The sequence below is a fragment of the Vulpes lagopus genome, chromosome 6 (genome assembly GCF_018345385.1).
Source record: "Vulpes lagopus strain Blue_001 chromosome 6, ASM1834538v1, whole genome shotgun sequence".
NCBI classification, from domain to species: domain Eukaryota; kingdom Metazoa; phylum Chordata; class Mammalia; order Carnivora; family Canidae; genus Vulpes; species Vulpes lagopus.
Genome location: NC_054829.1, coordinates 38,890,309 through 38,905,723, shown reverse-complemented (window position 1 = coordinate 38,905,723; position 15,415 = coordinate 38,890,309). Strand labels below are relative to the sequence as shown.

The following is a 15,415-nucleotide window of genomic DNA, read 5'->3' as shown; positions in this document are numbered from 1 at the left end:
TAATCGGAGCAAAGGGAATTACATTGATTTCTTGAAATGAAAACTGATCTTGTGAAAACCAAACCACGATGTTACAAGAAGTAAGAGATATGTGAATAAATGCTTTACAAACAAGCACTGAGCTTCCAAATACAAAGGACTGACTCAGTAGTTCATGAAGGCCCTAAAGTCCATTGATTTACTGCCCCTTTATACCCATCTTCTCAGAAATGTCGATTTCTCTGCAGCATACATTTTAGGCAGAGTTGCAGACTCTCAGAATCATCCAGTGAATTTACTTCTTCCACTGACCTTCTCTTGTCCTATTTTTACCTTTTCAGAGAGCTGTCTGTGCTTCTGTCCCAGGTGGACCCTCACCTGGAGCCCCAGGGGGGCCCTTTCCTTCCTCTGTACCAGGGTCCCTCCTTCCGCCCCCACCACCTCCACCCCTGCCAGGTGGAATGCTTCCTCCTCCGCCCCCTCCCCTTCCTCCAGGTGGCCCTCCTCCTCCCCCGGGGCCTCCTCCTTTAGGGGGGATCATGCCACCTCCTGGTGCTCCACTGGGTCTGGCACTCAAGAAGAAAAACATTCCTCAGCCCACAAATGCCCTGAAATCCTTCAACTGGTCCAAGCTGCCTGAGGTAAGCCATTTGTTCTAATTTTCCCTCTAATGGATAGCATTAGCAGCTCACTATGTTGTCACTGAAAAGGGAAACAGCCCTGGCTGTTAAGTGATTTCATTTTCTAGTATGGACTCGGGTTCTCACTAGCTCAGATATTTACTTGACAAAGCTGAAATAAATGACATGTTGTTTGAAGCCAGCCCACTTTGAGCATCTGGTAGAATGAAAAATTGGGGAGAAAAAAAAAAAAATTGGGGAGAGCAGCACTTCTGAAAAAAATAACCACGTCTGTTCTTTTTATGTATAACTATAAACTCTAGCACTTATTAACTTGATATTTGCAGAATAAACTGGAAGGAACAGTATGGACCGAAATTGATGATTCAAAGGTCTTCAAAATTCTAGATCTTGAAGACCTGGAAAGAACTTTCTCTGCCTACCAAAGACAGCAGGTAACCATATGTACTCTCCAGGATGCTAAAAAAAAAAAAAAAAAATTAAAAAAATCATGTCCTGTGCACAGTCCCTGGGCCATCTGCCACACCATGATGTGATCGGCATCTTAGTTCTAGGCTATCTGTGTCTACCCTGGTATATTCCTGCAAAACAGCGTGTTGTGTGTGTGTTTACATATGTGTCTAGATGCCCATCAGTTATGTGTGTGAACGTATTAAGCCACATACCCTGATGTGTGTTTGAGACCTTGTTGCCATTAGTGAAAGGAGTTCTGTATATTATTATCACTTATGCTTAGTCCAGAGGGGTCACCAGAAGAAAATATTAGTTGGAGAGGCACTTAACTTCTGTTGTTTCCTCATAGGGTTTGTTTCTCAAGCCATTTTAGATTGTCTATACACACACGCGTGCGCGCGCGCACACACACACATATATATATGTATGTATATGTATATATGTCACATATATGTACTTGTATATATATTATATAAATCTAGTGGTTATTATCAGAAGTAGACTGCTTTTTGAAATAGATGGAACCTTTAGAAGCACAGAAATTTGTAAATAACTATAATTTGTCAACTAGCTGGAACCTTAGAGAGGAGTTTTTACTGTATGTCATGAACACAATAGGCTCAGAAGTGGGATTGGGAAGGCTGAGTAAGTTGGGGATGCAACTAATAGACATAGGACCAGAGAAGCTTCTGAAATATGAACAAAATGTTTGTGATACTAGTGAGAATTCTAGTGATACTCAATGCTTGCTCTAGTGATGCTCAATCAACTCATGTTGATGTGGCCAGGTAGTGAGTATTATGCTGTAAGCCCTGGTCACATCTGAGTGGTACCTCTTACTCCTTTAAGAGGCCATCTTAGTAGATCCTTCTAACAGTGGACCAGAAGAGGGTCACAGCAAGGTGGCTGGGTACAAAGGATATCAGAAAAACAAGAAAAGGTGAGGTAGGATCTCAGTCAGTCAGACACCTGGGAAAGAGCAACATTATGTCCTGGAGTGTGAGCAAGAAGATCCTTCAGGATGACTGAAGAGATGCTGCTGAGAACACAGCACATTTTAGTAGGAATGTGTGGATGCCAAGCATCTGCACAGGTGCTTTTCTTGGGCTTCACTGAGAGGTCTTTAACACCTGCCTGAATCCTCATGCCCAGAGAGAGCATCCTCAGACAAGCTGCACTTCTTAGTCTGCTTAGACTGGGTCTGGTTCCCATCATGTCTTAGAACTGAATGAGCAAGCACCAAGGAGAACATGGGCTGAGTCTGGGGAGAAACAAAAACTGATGGGTTTTTCTTTCAAAGCCTTCGATGTATCCAAAATTGAAAAGAAAAGGTAGTGTATGTCTTTTAGCCAGAATATTTTCGCTGAGTGAGGGAGAGCTTCTCTGCAGTGCATTTTACGCTATGTTAGTAAAGTACAAGAATGCAGGTGGTTGTCTGCTGTGGTAGCATGACACTAAAACAGGGACCCTCAGCTGGAACCTCCCCCATCTCATAAGTATGAAGCAGTGTTGTACATACAAAATAAAGGAAAACAAAGAAAAAAAAGGATAAGACACACCCAGGAGAAAGCAAGACACTTTATCTTTCAAAGGACAAACAAAGGGTATATTTTAGGTGTCTCATATGGCAGATGCTGGGTTCAAACACTTCCTGCTTGGCTGCGATGGATCTTCTCTCTCTGCTGACCCAGGAAGGTGTTCTCTGGGTCTTGACATGAAGTCATAGGATATGTTAGCAAATATCCTGGTAGATGCAAATAATCTTCTGACCTCATGACACATCAGTTGATTTCCCACTTCGATTTTGGTCACTAATACTGGTCCATTCTGGTTACCTAAGGTGAAGGTTTGGGAACTCAGAAAAGTATATTGAAGAAAGAGAAAACAGCAGTTATTCCAAATGATGCTTTTCAAGTCTGAGCATGTAGGCTACATTTGTTATGAAGGCAGGTGGTTAAAAGACCCAAGTTTACAAGACTCATAATTAACTGGCCTTCAGCAGAAGGTGCAGAAGGATGCTGCCAAAATGCTCTGGGACAAGTATGTGGACAGTTCTCAAGAGCTCTAGGAGACAGTTAGGGAAAGCCTAGCAATTGGGTAATTGTCTCCTAGCAACCAGTCACTGTTTAAGTAATCAGTAGTCATTCCAGGCAGGATAGACCAGAACGTTTCAGTTGTACTTAACGCTAAGTAGACTGGTCAGTAGAATCATTTGTGACATTTTCAATAGCACTTCCTGGAAAAGAATTTCAACACACTTGGCTCAGCTTAATTGAAGTATGTTTCCCCTCTTGGTGCAAGAATTTGAGATGAGGTTTTTAAACCATAGATATATTTCCCAAATGAAGGTAATATGAGCCATCTTATTGAGTTTATTGAATGTTGAGAGGCAAAAAAAATCTAAAGATGCAGAAATTCTAGTAGGAATATGTAGGACAAAGTAGAGAAAATGGGGTGCCTGTCATTGAATGCTGCCTAGTCTCATATCTAATGGCAACGTCTAAGACCGTGCATTTTCATTTCAGTCTTGGCAATGCACTACCTAATTATCACCACACTTGAACTGCTCTCTTTTCCACTCCCAAATGAATACTGAGAACCTATTTTTTTTTTCCTATGGTTATCTCCTCTTTCTTCCCTCCAGTTATAAAACCCTGGTCAAACTGGCTGAACTTAAGCCAGTTGTTTGAACAAGTTAGTTTCTCAGAGAGGCAAAAGGACGCATGAATACCATTACCTGCCTGTAACAAGAACACTACACTGAGTCAGACGTTGAGCAAAATCTCAGGTATGAGATTAGTAAAATTTAGGGTGAACACTGATTAGTGATATTTAGGAGAGATTTTATGTAAATATGTACACATACACAAAATATGCCCAGTTGATCTGAGAAATATTTCATCATTAAAATCAAAATGTATTTATAATGTCCACCTTGATTATGAAATACTTTAGAGGTTGCAAATGTATTAAGCTGTTACACAGGCTTACATGCAATTTACAGTATAAAAGCAAAGAGGACAATCTGCAAATAACCATGATATAGACTAAAAAATGATAATATTAAGTAACCATTATATTTTTGGTGCTGAGTGCAAAATATACACTCCCAATCCTCATCCCCAAAATTTTTCTTTTTAAGATTTTATTTATTTGTTCTTGAGAGACACAGAGAAAGAGAGAGAGAGAGAGGCAGAGACACAGGCAGAGGGAGAAGACACAGGCAGAGGGAGAAGCAGGCTCCATGCAGGGAGCCAGACATGGGACTCGATTCCAGGACTCCAGGATCATGCCCTGGGCTGAAGGCAGGCGCTAAACCCCTGAGCCACCCAGGTGTCCCCAAAATTTAGTTCTCAAGGCACTCTTGTATTTTTTAATTTAATCCTCATACCAGCTCTATGAGGTGGTATTCGTATCTCATCAATAATAGAAATATGGCTTAGTATATATTCAGTGTCTGAACAGGTGCACAGACAGGTTACCAAGTGGCATAAATTCTCAGTTTCACTTTGTTCTTAGGAGTTACGGTCTTATTCATTATGAAGGTCAGGCTTTGTAAGGATTTTCTATACTACAGTTTTAAGAATAAGGCCATTTCTATTCAGGAATTTTTTTTTTTTTTTTTTTTTTGGTGTAGATATCAAAGGTTTCCAGGGCTGATTATGTAAGCTTATGTGCCACATGAAATGGAATTTAATAGTGTGCAGTTATTCCCCTGCTTACACTCCAGAAGTTCATTTGAAAGTCAATTTCTTGAATCTCAGAACGTCTTTTTCTTGTTGAAACTATATTATGCGTGATTTCCAGGTCAACCACAAAAGACTTGTTTTAATGCATAATGTGCATTGCATAGTAGTAGTAGTATTTCAGATAGAGCTAAACAATATTCATTTTGGTTTTGTGGGAAATTTTCATGTTGAGATTTTATAAATTCATTCTCCTTACCCATGCAGTTGGATAGAGGAAAATGAATTTTACTTTTACCTAGAGGGAGTCATATCTTTGTACCAATAAATTAACAGTTGTATCACCATTCCTTCCCCCAGTTCTTTGTCTGAGGACACTCCTTCTTTACAGGTCCCTATTATCTGCATATAGTATAACATTTGAAAACCTCTCTGCTCTGATTTAGGAAACAAAGGATAACTGTTATCCCAGGCTCCGGAATCTGACCTCTCCTGCTAATATGTAATAAACAAGACATCCTTAGACTCTCATTTGGAACTCTTCAATGCTATCTTCTGATTATTTTTTCTTTATAAATGGTCAAATATTTTTTCTTTCTTATTCTTTTTTACATTTTCATTATTTTGTTGATCTAGATTTCACATTGAAAAATTATGAATTAGGATATTTATTTCAATAATCTTGGCCATTAGCTATGGCACATGAAGAAAGAAGAGAAAATTATGAATGAAGGTTTTTCTTAAACCAAAGTATGAGATAGAGATTCTGTAATTGCTAAGAGTTAATTAAAAGCAGGATTTTGTATAAACAGTATGTATCTGTAAGAATAGTATGCATTTTTTTGGAGAGGGATCCCTAGCTTTTATCAGATTTACAAAGGGACCTCAACCTCATAAAGATTAAAAACTGTTCAGGTAAGGATTATTATTTTCTGTGAAATGTTGAATCATCATGTCATTGCAGAACCTTATCTCTAAGAATCTATCATCATTGGCTCCTAAAAAATACAAGTTCCAACTTTCTATTTACCAAAGCTCTTTTTTTTTTTTTTTTTTTTTAGAGAGAGAGAGAGATTTTATTTATTCATGAGAGACGCACAGAGAGAGAGAGAGAGGAGAGAGAGAGGCAGAGGGAGAAGCAGGCTCCATGCAGGGAGTCCGATGTGGGACTTGATCCCGGGACTCCAGGATCACATTGTGGGCCAAAGGCAGGCGCTAAGCCCTTGAGCCACCCAGGGATCCCCTTACCAAAGCTCTATACCAAAAATCCCCTGGAAAAATCAGACATACTGTTAGGTGGAGCCAAATATAGCTGATCCTGTGGTGTTTGGTCCAAACCAATTAGTGAATAATTTAAATTTTCAAAAAGAATGATAACTTATTTGAAAGAGGCCTGGGAGCATCATCGTTTTTAACATGCCCCATCTAAATAAGCTTTGTGATTTTATTTAAAATGTGTTGGTTAAAGGACCCTTAAAGGAAATCACAAGGCTAACAACCATACTCTCCCATAGCATTCCTCATCCTCACCTCTGGAAAGATAATATACATTGCTTAGCTATTAACTGTTAGACTCATTGCTGCTGCTGGTAACAAATGGGAGATCTTGAGCAGCTCTTCTTCAACTCCCTGAAAAAGAGAGTAAAAGGAGGAAAAATGGACTTGATCATCAGTTTTAAAGATAATTATATTGTATGAGAGCTTCCAAGTATTGAGCTCATAAATATGTGTCAGATACTGTACAAAATGCTTTACATGAATCATCTTAATTGTCATAATAATAATCCAGTTGTTGATTCCATTGTGCAGATAGTAAGACTGAGCTCCAAGCCTCATATCTAATAAATGGTAGTTGCCTAATTCCATAGTCCACTATAGTAAAGGTCAGAAGTCTTAATTTTCTGACAGTGGGAACTTATGGAGAATAAGTTGCTAGAGAACTTCATAGAAGTTTCTTCTTTGAAGGCCGGATAGTAAGAGCTGGATCTAAATTCAACTAGCAACTTTTTAAGAGAGAAAAGTAGGATAGGATGACCTCCTGGAATTCACATCATCTTAGCCTTTTCTGCCCTTTAAAGGAGAGAGTGCATTTATAGGGAAGTGTCCTAAGGAGTTTCAGAGTAGAAAATGTGGTTATTACAACCAGGATGAAAGAAAACTGGCATTAGAGAAGAAGAAAGATTTCCTGTGGTTATCAGTTTATTTTGAAATGCCATTCTAGAAAAGCTATCCCTCCTTGTATGGGTAGAGCAAAAGAGGGACACGTTTTGTTTCTCACTGGAAGAATGATGTGAAACAGCTCATCTGTGTAAAATTGGCTTTGGCAGTGCTGCCAGGGCCAATGAGGCCTTAAGGAATCTGCTGAGCCACTGCTGGTTGTACAAGCAGTTGGCCTGAAAGCTGGGGTGTATTTTGCACACCAAAGCTTTACTCATTCCAGCATGACAAAAATATGTAAAGAAAACTGTAACTTTCTCTTAACATGCCAATTACTTCTTCTTCTTTCTCTTCTTCACTCCAAGTCTTATTCGGAGTATTTTAGGAAGAGGCTGCTGACCTTACATGCTTGAACAGCTATGAGGCAGTTGGGACAGGGCCACCAAGGGGCTGCACACATGATCACTTATTGTCTCTTAATTGCATGTTCTATCTTTCTCCTCATACCTATCCATAGTGCTGCCATGCATTGTTTGGACTCTCAAGGGATACTGAGAGTTAATTTTACCAACCTACATTGTTGAACTTGTCTTTTGTATTTTCTTAATCCTTCCTTATGTCACAAGAAGACAGGAATTTATTTCAACCTCTCCCTCCTTCCCCAAAAGCACGTTTTGCTGGTAGAACATGACTGTAGGAGTAGTTTCCTCAAGATCAAGATGTTGGAATTGATTGATATTTTTCTGCTTCAAGTGAAAATTGTCATGTTGAATAAATGGAGCCCATTTCTCTTTCAAAGAGAATTTTTTCTGTTCCCAACTTGGGTCTTTCGTGGGGTGTTCTAAATCCTTTCTTCTCTGAATTTGATTTGTCCCCATTGAAAATTGTGTACAGACATGTCATCTCTCTCTCCCCAGAATGCTTAGTTCTGTGCTCTTGTATCTTCAGCCAGCCTCTCCCATCTTCATCAACTCTCATTGCTGATCCTTGGGACATAAATCCTCTCTTACCCTGTGTCACTGATTTCCTTGACTACTTTGACTTTCTCCCACTTATTGCTGTGATTTCTGAACTGCATGTGTCTGATTTGCCTTTTCCATGCCTCTGCCATGGCTGTAGGATTTCTTTGTGAACAGTAACTCCAAGCAGGTAAGTGAGCAACTACCTAAACCTTGCTTAATATAACTTCTTGGCTCACTGTCAAGCTCAAAATGTCTTGCTGATCCATTTTTTTTTTTTCAGATAGTGTAATGTAGTGCTTAGGTAACTCCGAGTTGGGTTTCAACTCTTAGCTGACATTTAGAGGTCTGCCTGAAATCTCAGCATGACAGGAGATAGGTGAAGTTTGATCACATGATGTCTCTTACTAAAAACTCCATATTGTCTTTGTTTTCCTAAGCTGTTACACAGTTCCAGAGCTCTTTGGTTTTCTTATATTTTAAAAATTCCATGATCCATTTTTAAAATTGATTCTGACCTTTAATAAAATTAAACTTGCTATTTATCAAGTTTGTATTTTCACCTTGATGCCCAGTTTACTCAAATAGTATTTTATATATCACTGTTTTATGCCTCTTCCACCATAAATTATGACTGGTCATCATTGCTTATAGCTTTTTGTACAGCAGCAGAGTATGCAAATAGTGTTTTGTTGTTAATTCAAGTAATTGAACTAATGCCTTGAACTGCCCTGTCTGTTATCCATCAGACTCCAGGGTAATGAAAGGTACCATCTGGACTTGGGAGCTTCCTGTTGCACATGAGGATGTTTGGGAGGATTTATTGTTCAGCTTTTTGAGTGCTCAGGATGCAAATGGTTCTGGAGTGAATGGGCCCTGCAAATGGCCAGACTGGCAATGGCAAGCCTCGGCCGAGCTTGATTCATAGTGACAGTTCTTCTGTCTGCTGTCCATAGGGATTTGGGGGACAAAAGGAGAGCACCACTCACTGATAATTTATGCACACTTAGCATCTTCAACTTAGATGCGCTTTGTTCTTCCAAAAATGCTTTTTCAAATGTGGGTGGTCAGCTTTTCTTACTATTTCCCTTTGTCAACTAGATTTTAGCCCTTCGTTTCAATTCCACCACCTCCCTGTCCTCCCTCCCTTGTCATCTCAGCTTCGCCTGTGTGTGTGTGTGTGTGTGTGTGTGTGTGTGCGCGCGCGCGCGCACACGTAAACAAAAAACATAAAGGAAGAGTGTGTGTCTGAAGTCGGAATGTCCCTATTTGACTTTGATGGATTTCTTTCATGCTCTTTATAGAAAGAAGCAGATGCCATTGATGACACACTGAGTTCCAAACTTAAAGTCAAAGAGCTTTCGGTGATTGATGGTCGGAGAGCTCAGAATTGCAACATCCTTCTATCGAGGTATTGTTGATGCTGAATAAATATTTCTGGTAGGACCAACTTTTCTATCCTGTGGCTCCAAACCACGTGTTTATACTTGTTCTTTTCATCAGACTCTGCTGAGATTCAGTTCTTTGGATTCTCTCTTCTGTCTACGGTGAGGAGAATTCATGGCTCCTACTTTCCCTGGGTGGAATGTATCAGAGCTGGATGCTTGCTTTCTTGGAGTTTAACTTCTACAGACTCCTAAAGTTAAAGAGCAGAACATCCCAAATCAATGTTTTGTTTTGTTTATTTTTCCAGAGAGCCTGTAAACTGGACTTTACCTTTATTCATATTTCCTGGCTTTAGAGATATTTTGACTGTTGAGTAGCACTGTCACAGAATCAGCAGCAACAATGAAAGCTCTTTGTTTTATTTTGCTTTTCTAAATCACCTTTTTATGTGTCGGGTTTATGATTTCATGCTCTTTTTGAACATTTTTATGACTAAAAAGATATGTAAATCTCAAACCTTAGTGAAATGCTAATTTATCCATTTCAGCCCTGCTCAGAAATCTTTCTCATAATTAGTGAACCATCACAGCCTTGAGACTTGAAAGGAAAAAGGAAATTGGGGAGGGTGGAATCTGCTTGTAGCTTCAGGCACTGTGTCAGGTCATCCTGGGCATTTCAAGTAGCTTTTCTGTATCTAATTTCTTCTTTTCTCAAAAACGGACTTTTATGTCAGGCAAAGATACCTAATGCTTATGAGGTAAATGAAGATCCAGAATTTGGGAGCATTAAGTAGAAATCCCATTGATCCCATTCTAGAAAGAATGTTGTATATGTATTAAAGTTGGTATAAGGTAGCTTCGCTTTCAGTGAAAGTAAAGAGTAAAAGTGGCATTCTTTATTTTTTATTTATTTAGAGAGTACAAGCCAGGGGAGGGGCAGAGGCAGAGGAGGAGGGAGAGAATCTCAAGCACACTCTGCACTGAGCACCAAGCCCAGTGTGGGGCTCGATCTCAAGACCCTGAGATCAGAATCTGAGCTGAAATCGGACACTTACCCGAGTGTCCCAGCAGTCTATTTTTTAGATGGTCTTACAGTGAGTTTCTTTTAACACAAAGGACTGCTGCTTGGTTTACAGCATGGAACTTGATTATTAGTCAGATATATATTACTTCAGAGAGCAAATGTTCCTTTTAGTCAAAGAGAAATTGAAGCTGAGTGAGATCCCTGAATTTTAATACAACTAGTAAGGTAACATGAACCATCCTGTTAGCATTTCATTTCTGCCTTTGGCTGGAAGCTGTGTAAATTGCCAGGCCCTGTACTTAGCCCCACTTTTTCTTCCTGAACACATGCTCAGGAAGATACCAATGAAATAATCTGAAGGACTACTTACTTTTCTTCTATACTATGTATAATTCATTTTATTATAGTTTCTTTTTACAAGCCACATTTTTTTTCAAGACTTTATTTGACAGAGAGAAAGTATAAGCAGGGGGAATGGCAGAGGGAAAAGTAGACTCCCCACCTAGCAGGGAGCCTAATGTGGGGCTCCCTCCCAGTTTCAGATCATAAACTGAGCTGAAAGCAGACTTAACCAACTGAGCCACCCAGGTACCCCAACAAGTCACATTCTTAATAGTGACAGTAAATGAAAATTGGGGGAAGTTTTTTCCCCCCTAGATCCTAGAATTTCTGCCTGTATTTTGTGCTTTTGCAATCTAGAGGAACACTTTTAGACAACTTGACAAAGGAAGCTATCACTGTGAATTTCTATGGTACTTAAGTGCTCAAAGGATTAAAATCTGTGACCTAGTTCCTCATAGACAGATTATTCTCATCATGAGATGTCAATGAGGATAATAACACTAACACTGGTTATAGATGAGGTTAGAGGTCTTTCTGGCAAATTTCCGATGCCATTATTGAAGGAATTATTTCATATTTGTGGCACACAGTTTTCTTATTACCTCAAAAGTGTCAGAGCCTAAAGTTACTTAGAACTTTAGTGAATCTAAACTCTACAGAAGAAAATTTTAAGAAATTGCCCTATGCCTATTAAATTATCTATTAAAATCCAATTTAATGGATGAGTGTTATTATAACGAGCATAATTAAAAAGCGCATTGTACATAACAAGGTAATTTTGATTCCCAGTTGACCTTATGATAATTAGACCTTATGGATGAGGTTCCAAAACCTTCTTTCCCACAGAGGATTCAGCCCCACATGCTTTTCTGCTCCATGATCAATAGTTTTACTCTTGTCAGGAAAGCACAGGACTGATCTATATTGTGCTATCTGGTAAAGGTAACAGAAATGAAGCAAATTTAGTGTTAATTTGCGTTTATTTAGTTGTTTAGCCAGTCAGCAGTTCACCTTGCTTTCATTCTCCCCTCCTCATTGGCAGTGTATTACCACACATGAGAGGAGCTAGGGGCTGTAAGGAAGGAAGAAATCTATGAAAGTGTGTGTGATGCTTTTTTCTTAGAGTTACGACTTTGGAGCATTTATCTGCCTGGCACTATATGGGGTGCCACAGAACGGACCATGACTTGAGGTAGCACTGCCGCCTTTGAAAACTCGTGGCTAACTGAAGAAGAGAAACGACCTAGGCGAGGTGGCTTGTGAACAGCTCAGGCCTAGACTGATCCCACCTGAAGGAGCCAGGAGTCAGCCAAGTGAGGACACCAACGGGGCTCCCCAGAGAAAGAGGGCCTCAAAGAGCAATTACAGTTATGTGGCAGGGGGATGGGAGGAGTTCTGAGGAGGCGCACAGAAGCCAAGGTGCCCATGAGGTTGGCACACAGCTAATAAGGAGAGCCCTGCAATTGTAGCAATTATCAATCGTAATGAATGAGGCTGGGCAAAACAGCCTGGGATCCATGCCTGGTGCCTTACATTGGTCAGTGGTCAGCCGGGGCGAAGCCATACCCTCCTCATCTGTAAAATGGAGATAAGGAGAGGACTGGCCTTGCAGTGGGCTCTCTCAGTGTGGAAGTTAGACCCAGTGTGTGTGAAGCAGCCACAGGGTACCTGCATGCAGTCGTTGTTCAGTTAGTGGCCTGTGTTTGTGCTCATGAGATCAAGAATTAGTGCAAGTTGTTTGTTTTAATAAGGTTTTAAGTCTGCTCTCTAGGGTTTGCAGGACAAGTTGGAGAACGGGTTGAGAGCTGGCGGGGAGGGCAGCCATTAGATAGGAGGCTCTTCCTTATGCCCAGGTACAACCTGACCAGAGACAGAATTGAGAGAGACACAACCCTCAGTAAGACCCAGACACTGGTTTTGTGCACGGGGACAATGAATAGGAATATTTCCAAGTAGATGTCAAGATTTCCTTCCTTTCCACACTTACCATCTTTTTTCTTTTTTACTTATTTCATTACCCAAGACTGGCTACCCAACCCTCTCTGTTTCTTACCGTGCTAACTAGGGATTTAATTCCCAGCAACACGGTGTTCTCACCAGATTCCACCACAGTATAAGCCTGTGGCGTATTCCACGGGGGATATTTTAATGAACCCATATGTCTGCAGTGTTTGGTTATCCTTAAAAGCTCTTCCTTATCCCCACACTGAAGGAGTTAGTGGACCCTTTGGTCAGGGCACCTGCCACAGTCCTGCCCTGAGCAGAGAAAGGAGTCGGAAGGCAGGTCCTTCCTATCCCATAAGCTAAGCAGGGGAGGAAAGTGTAGGCCCTATACATGGAACTCGCAGCCTTAGTGGCCAGGATCACTTGCATCTCCCAGAAGCAGACTGCCTGGAAGGTGTGAGTTTGAAGCAGAAGCTCCAGACCATGAGAGGACCCTGCCTTACACAGACTGGAGATGAGAGTAGAATGGACGTGATGTTCCTTAAACTGAAAACCTCCACCTCAGGCCCTAGGCAGATTGAGCGACAACTTACTGGGTGTGTATATAGGCGACATGCAGCAATTTAAAATTTACTCTGCTTTATTCCCTAAAACAGACCTCTCCCTTCCCCCCCAAAAAGAAAGAAATTTGGAAGCTGGTTTATATTGCAAAATGAACCCACCTAAAATATACTTTTATGAAGTGTTGTGCCATTCTTTTTTTCCAGATGCTCACTTAACATGGCAGCCAGGGTGTAGTAAACCACAAAAAGCTACTTTAAAGTAGGGGGATTTGGCTTAAATCCACTGAAGCAGAGCTAAGGCTGATCTAGCCATCCATCCTTAACTTATTTTAATTATGCCTGGATGTTTCAGTTCTCTTGGCAAATTTTTGAAATACTTGAGTGGAGCAAGGTAGACTTAAATACTGGTTTAAAATGGCTGGCTTGTTGCCTGCCTTTTAAAGAAAGTTAAAGTGGATGTCTCTAAAGTTGCCACCCTCCAGCATACCAGAACACTGCCAAGCCTTAAAAGCAATTAAAACATTAGAATTGGTAGGGTCCTTAAATTACAGAGATTAGCGACTCATTCTGTGGATGACAGATGATACTAAGAACTCGGCAACCTATAGAACCGTCCCAGGGGGTGGAGTACCCTTCTCTTCTTTCCCCAAGGGTACAGTTTCTTTGTCTGCTCCAACAGGCCACGTGCAAGGCAGTATGTTGACAGGTAGATTTTCTTAAGTACTATCCATTAAAGTCTCGAGTCTCTTTGTGGGACACATAAAGAGAAACCAAAATTGTTATGAATTAGAGCTAGTGTTTAGTCCAGACAGCCTCTGGGGGTTGAGAAGCATAAATATATACAATTTCAAAAGCAAGAAGTTCTGCACTCCATATGGGGAGCTAATGAAATGCAAATCTGATACTTCAAGTATTGTTCTCACTCTGATTTTCAACTCCTTTTCTTTTAAATGCAAAACAGAAGGACCCAGCAGAACTACACCATAAAGTAGTTTCTTTAGCTCAGTGTGAAAAGGACAGAGAACTAATTTATTTTTTTCTTACCAGTGGAGCTTTTCTCAGGATGACTATAGAGGTTTCCACAGCCAGTTGGTTTTCATTAGTGGCAGTTTCAACCTTCCTTAATGTTCCTGTTCCTTGGCCTTGTATGGCTGGACTGTGGTGTCTGTTCTTAACTGACTCAAAGCCTTTAGTGTCCTGGAATTGAGAGCTACCCAGAGCCGTACAGTGATGCCAGGATACAGTGTTTACCCTATCAGATGTTTTACCCATGCCAACTTGGCCAAATTGTTCCAGTTAAATCTGGGGGTTTTCCATCCTGATGTTCTGGTGAAAATGTGTGTGGGGTAATGATTGTCCCAAGAATGACCAAAACAACCTGAAGAAGTCTCTCCAGCTCCTGGGAATTAGGATGGTACCACACCTCAGACTAAGTGATAGAATGGGTCTCATTTTAGAACATGGGCAATTTGGGGGTACCTGGGTGGCTCAGTCAGTTAAGCGTCTAACTCTTGATCTCAGGGTCATGAGATCAACACGGAGCCTCCTTAAGATTCTCACTCTCCCTCTCCCTCTGCACCTTCCCTGCTTGTGCACAAGCACACACACATTCTCCTTCTTTTTCCCTCTCTAAAAAAAAAGGCAATTTCACATATTGCCTGGATGCTATATTTGGATTTGAAAACATGAGATAAAAGAGAATGCTACTAGTATATGATTCACAAATTTGTTCCTTCCCTTTCCTACTTATTGGCACGTGAAACAACTTGCAGTGTAAATAGCAAAATGGGTGGTTTTACTGAGATAATGTTGAAATCTAGAGACGAGGGCAAGCCAAAGCTGTCCAGAGTGGGGTGCGTGTTGTCCAGGGTTCTTTCCTCCTTCTGTGGCTTTTGCGTCCACCTCTATACTCCTGCTGCCCTCATTTATCTGTGACAGAGCCAGTGTTTCTGCTTGTCATTTGATTCTCCCAAACATTATAACCACCTTTAAAATAAGAATCCTGTCTTCTAATTTGTGTTTAATACTCTCAGTCTTGATGGATGTTGTGTACAGAGAGGAAACTCTGGTGAAATAATGAATGTGAGAGTGCTTTGGGAAGTGTTCCTGGTAAACCTCCTAAGCACTATGTAACAATCACGTAGCTGTGTGTGACTGTTTAGGTTACATGAGTACTGCTGCTTCTTGTCCCTGGGGTAGAAAAATCTGTGGTAGAGTAATACATATAGTTTAGTGAGCCTTATCTGTGCTAAATGCTTCACATGCATTGTATCACTCTGCAG

General features: G+C 40.6%; 1 protein-coding gene across 2 annotated transcripts in view; it reads left to right on the top strand.

Annotated features, from left to right (window-relative positions):
• Positions 1-15,415, top strand: part of DAAM1 (dishevelled associated activator of morphogenesis 1) — a 165,280-nt gene that overhangs the window by 124,398 nt on the left and 25,467 nt on the right. For both annotated transcript variants that reach the window (XM_041759978.1, XM_041759979.1), the window contains exons 14-16: positions 321-620; positions 947-1,054; positions 9,180-9,286. In XM_041759978.1, coding sequence (XP_041615912.1) covers positions 321-620; positions 947-1,054; positions 9,180-9,286 — 515 coding nt within the window. The remainder of the gene's footprint in view (positions 1-320; positions 621-946; positions 1,055-9,179; positions 9,287-15,415) is intronic.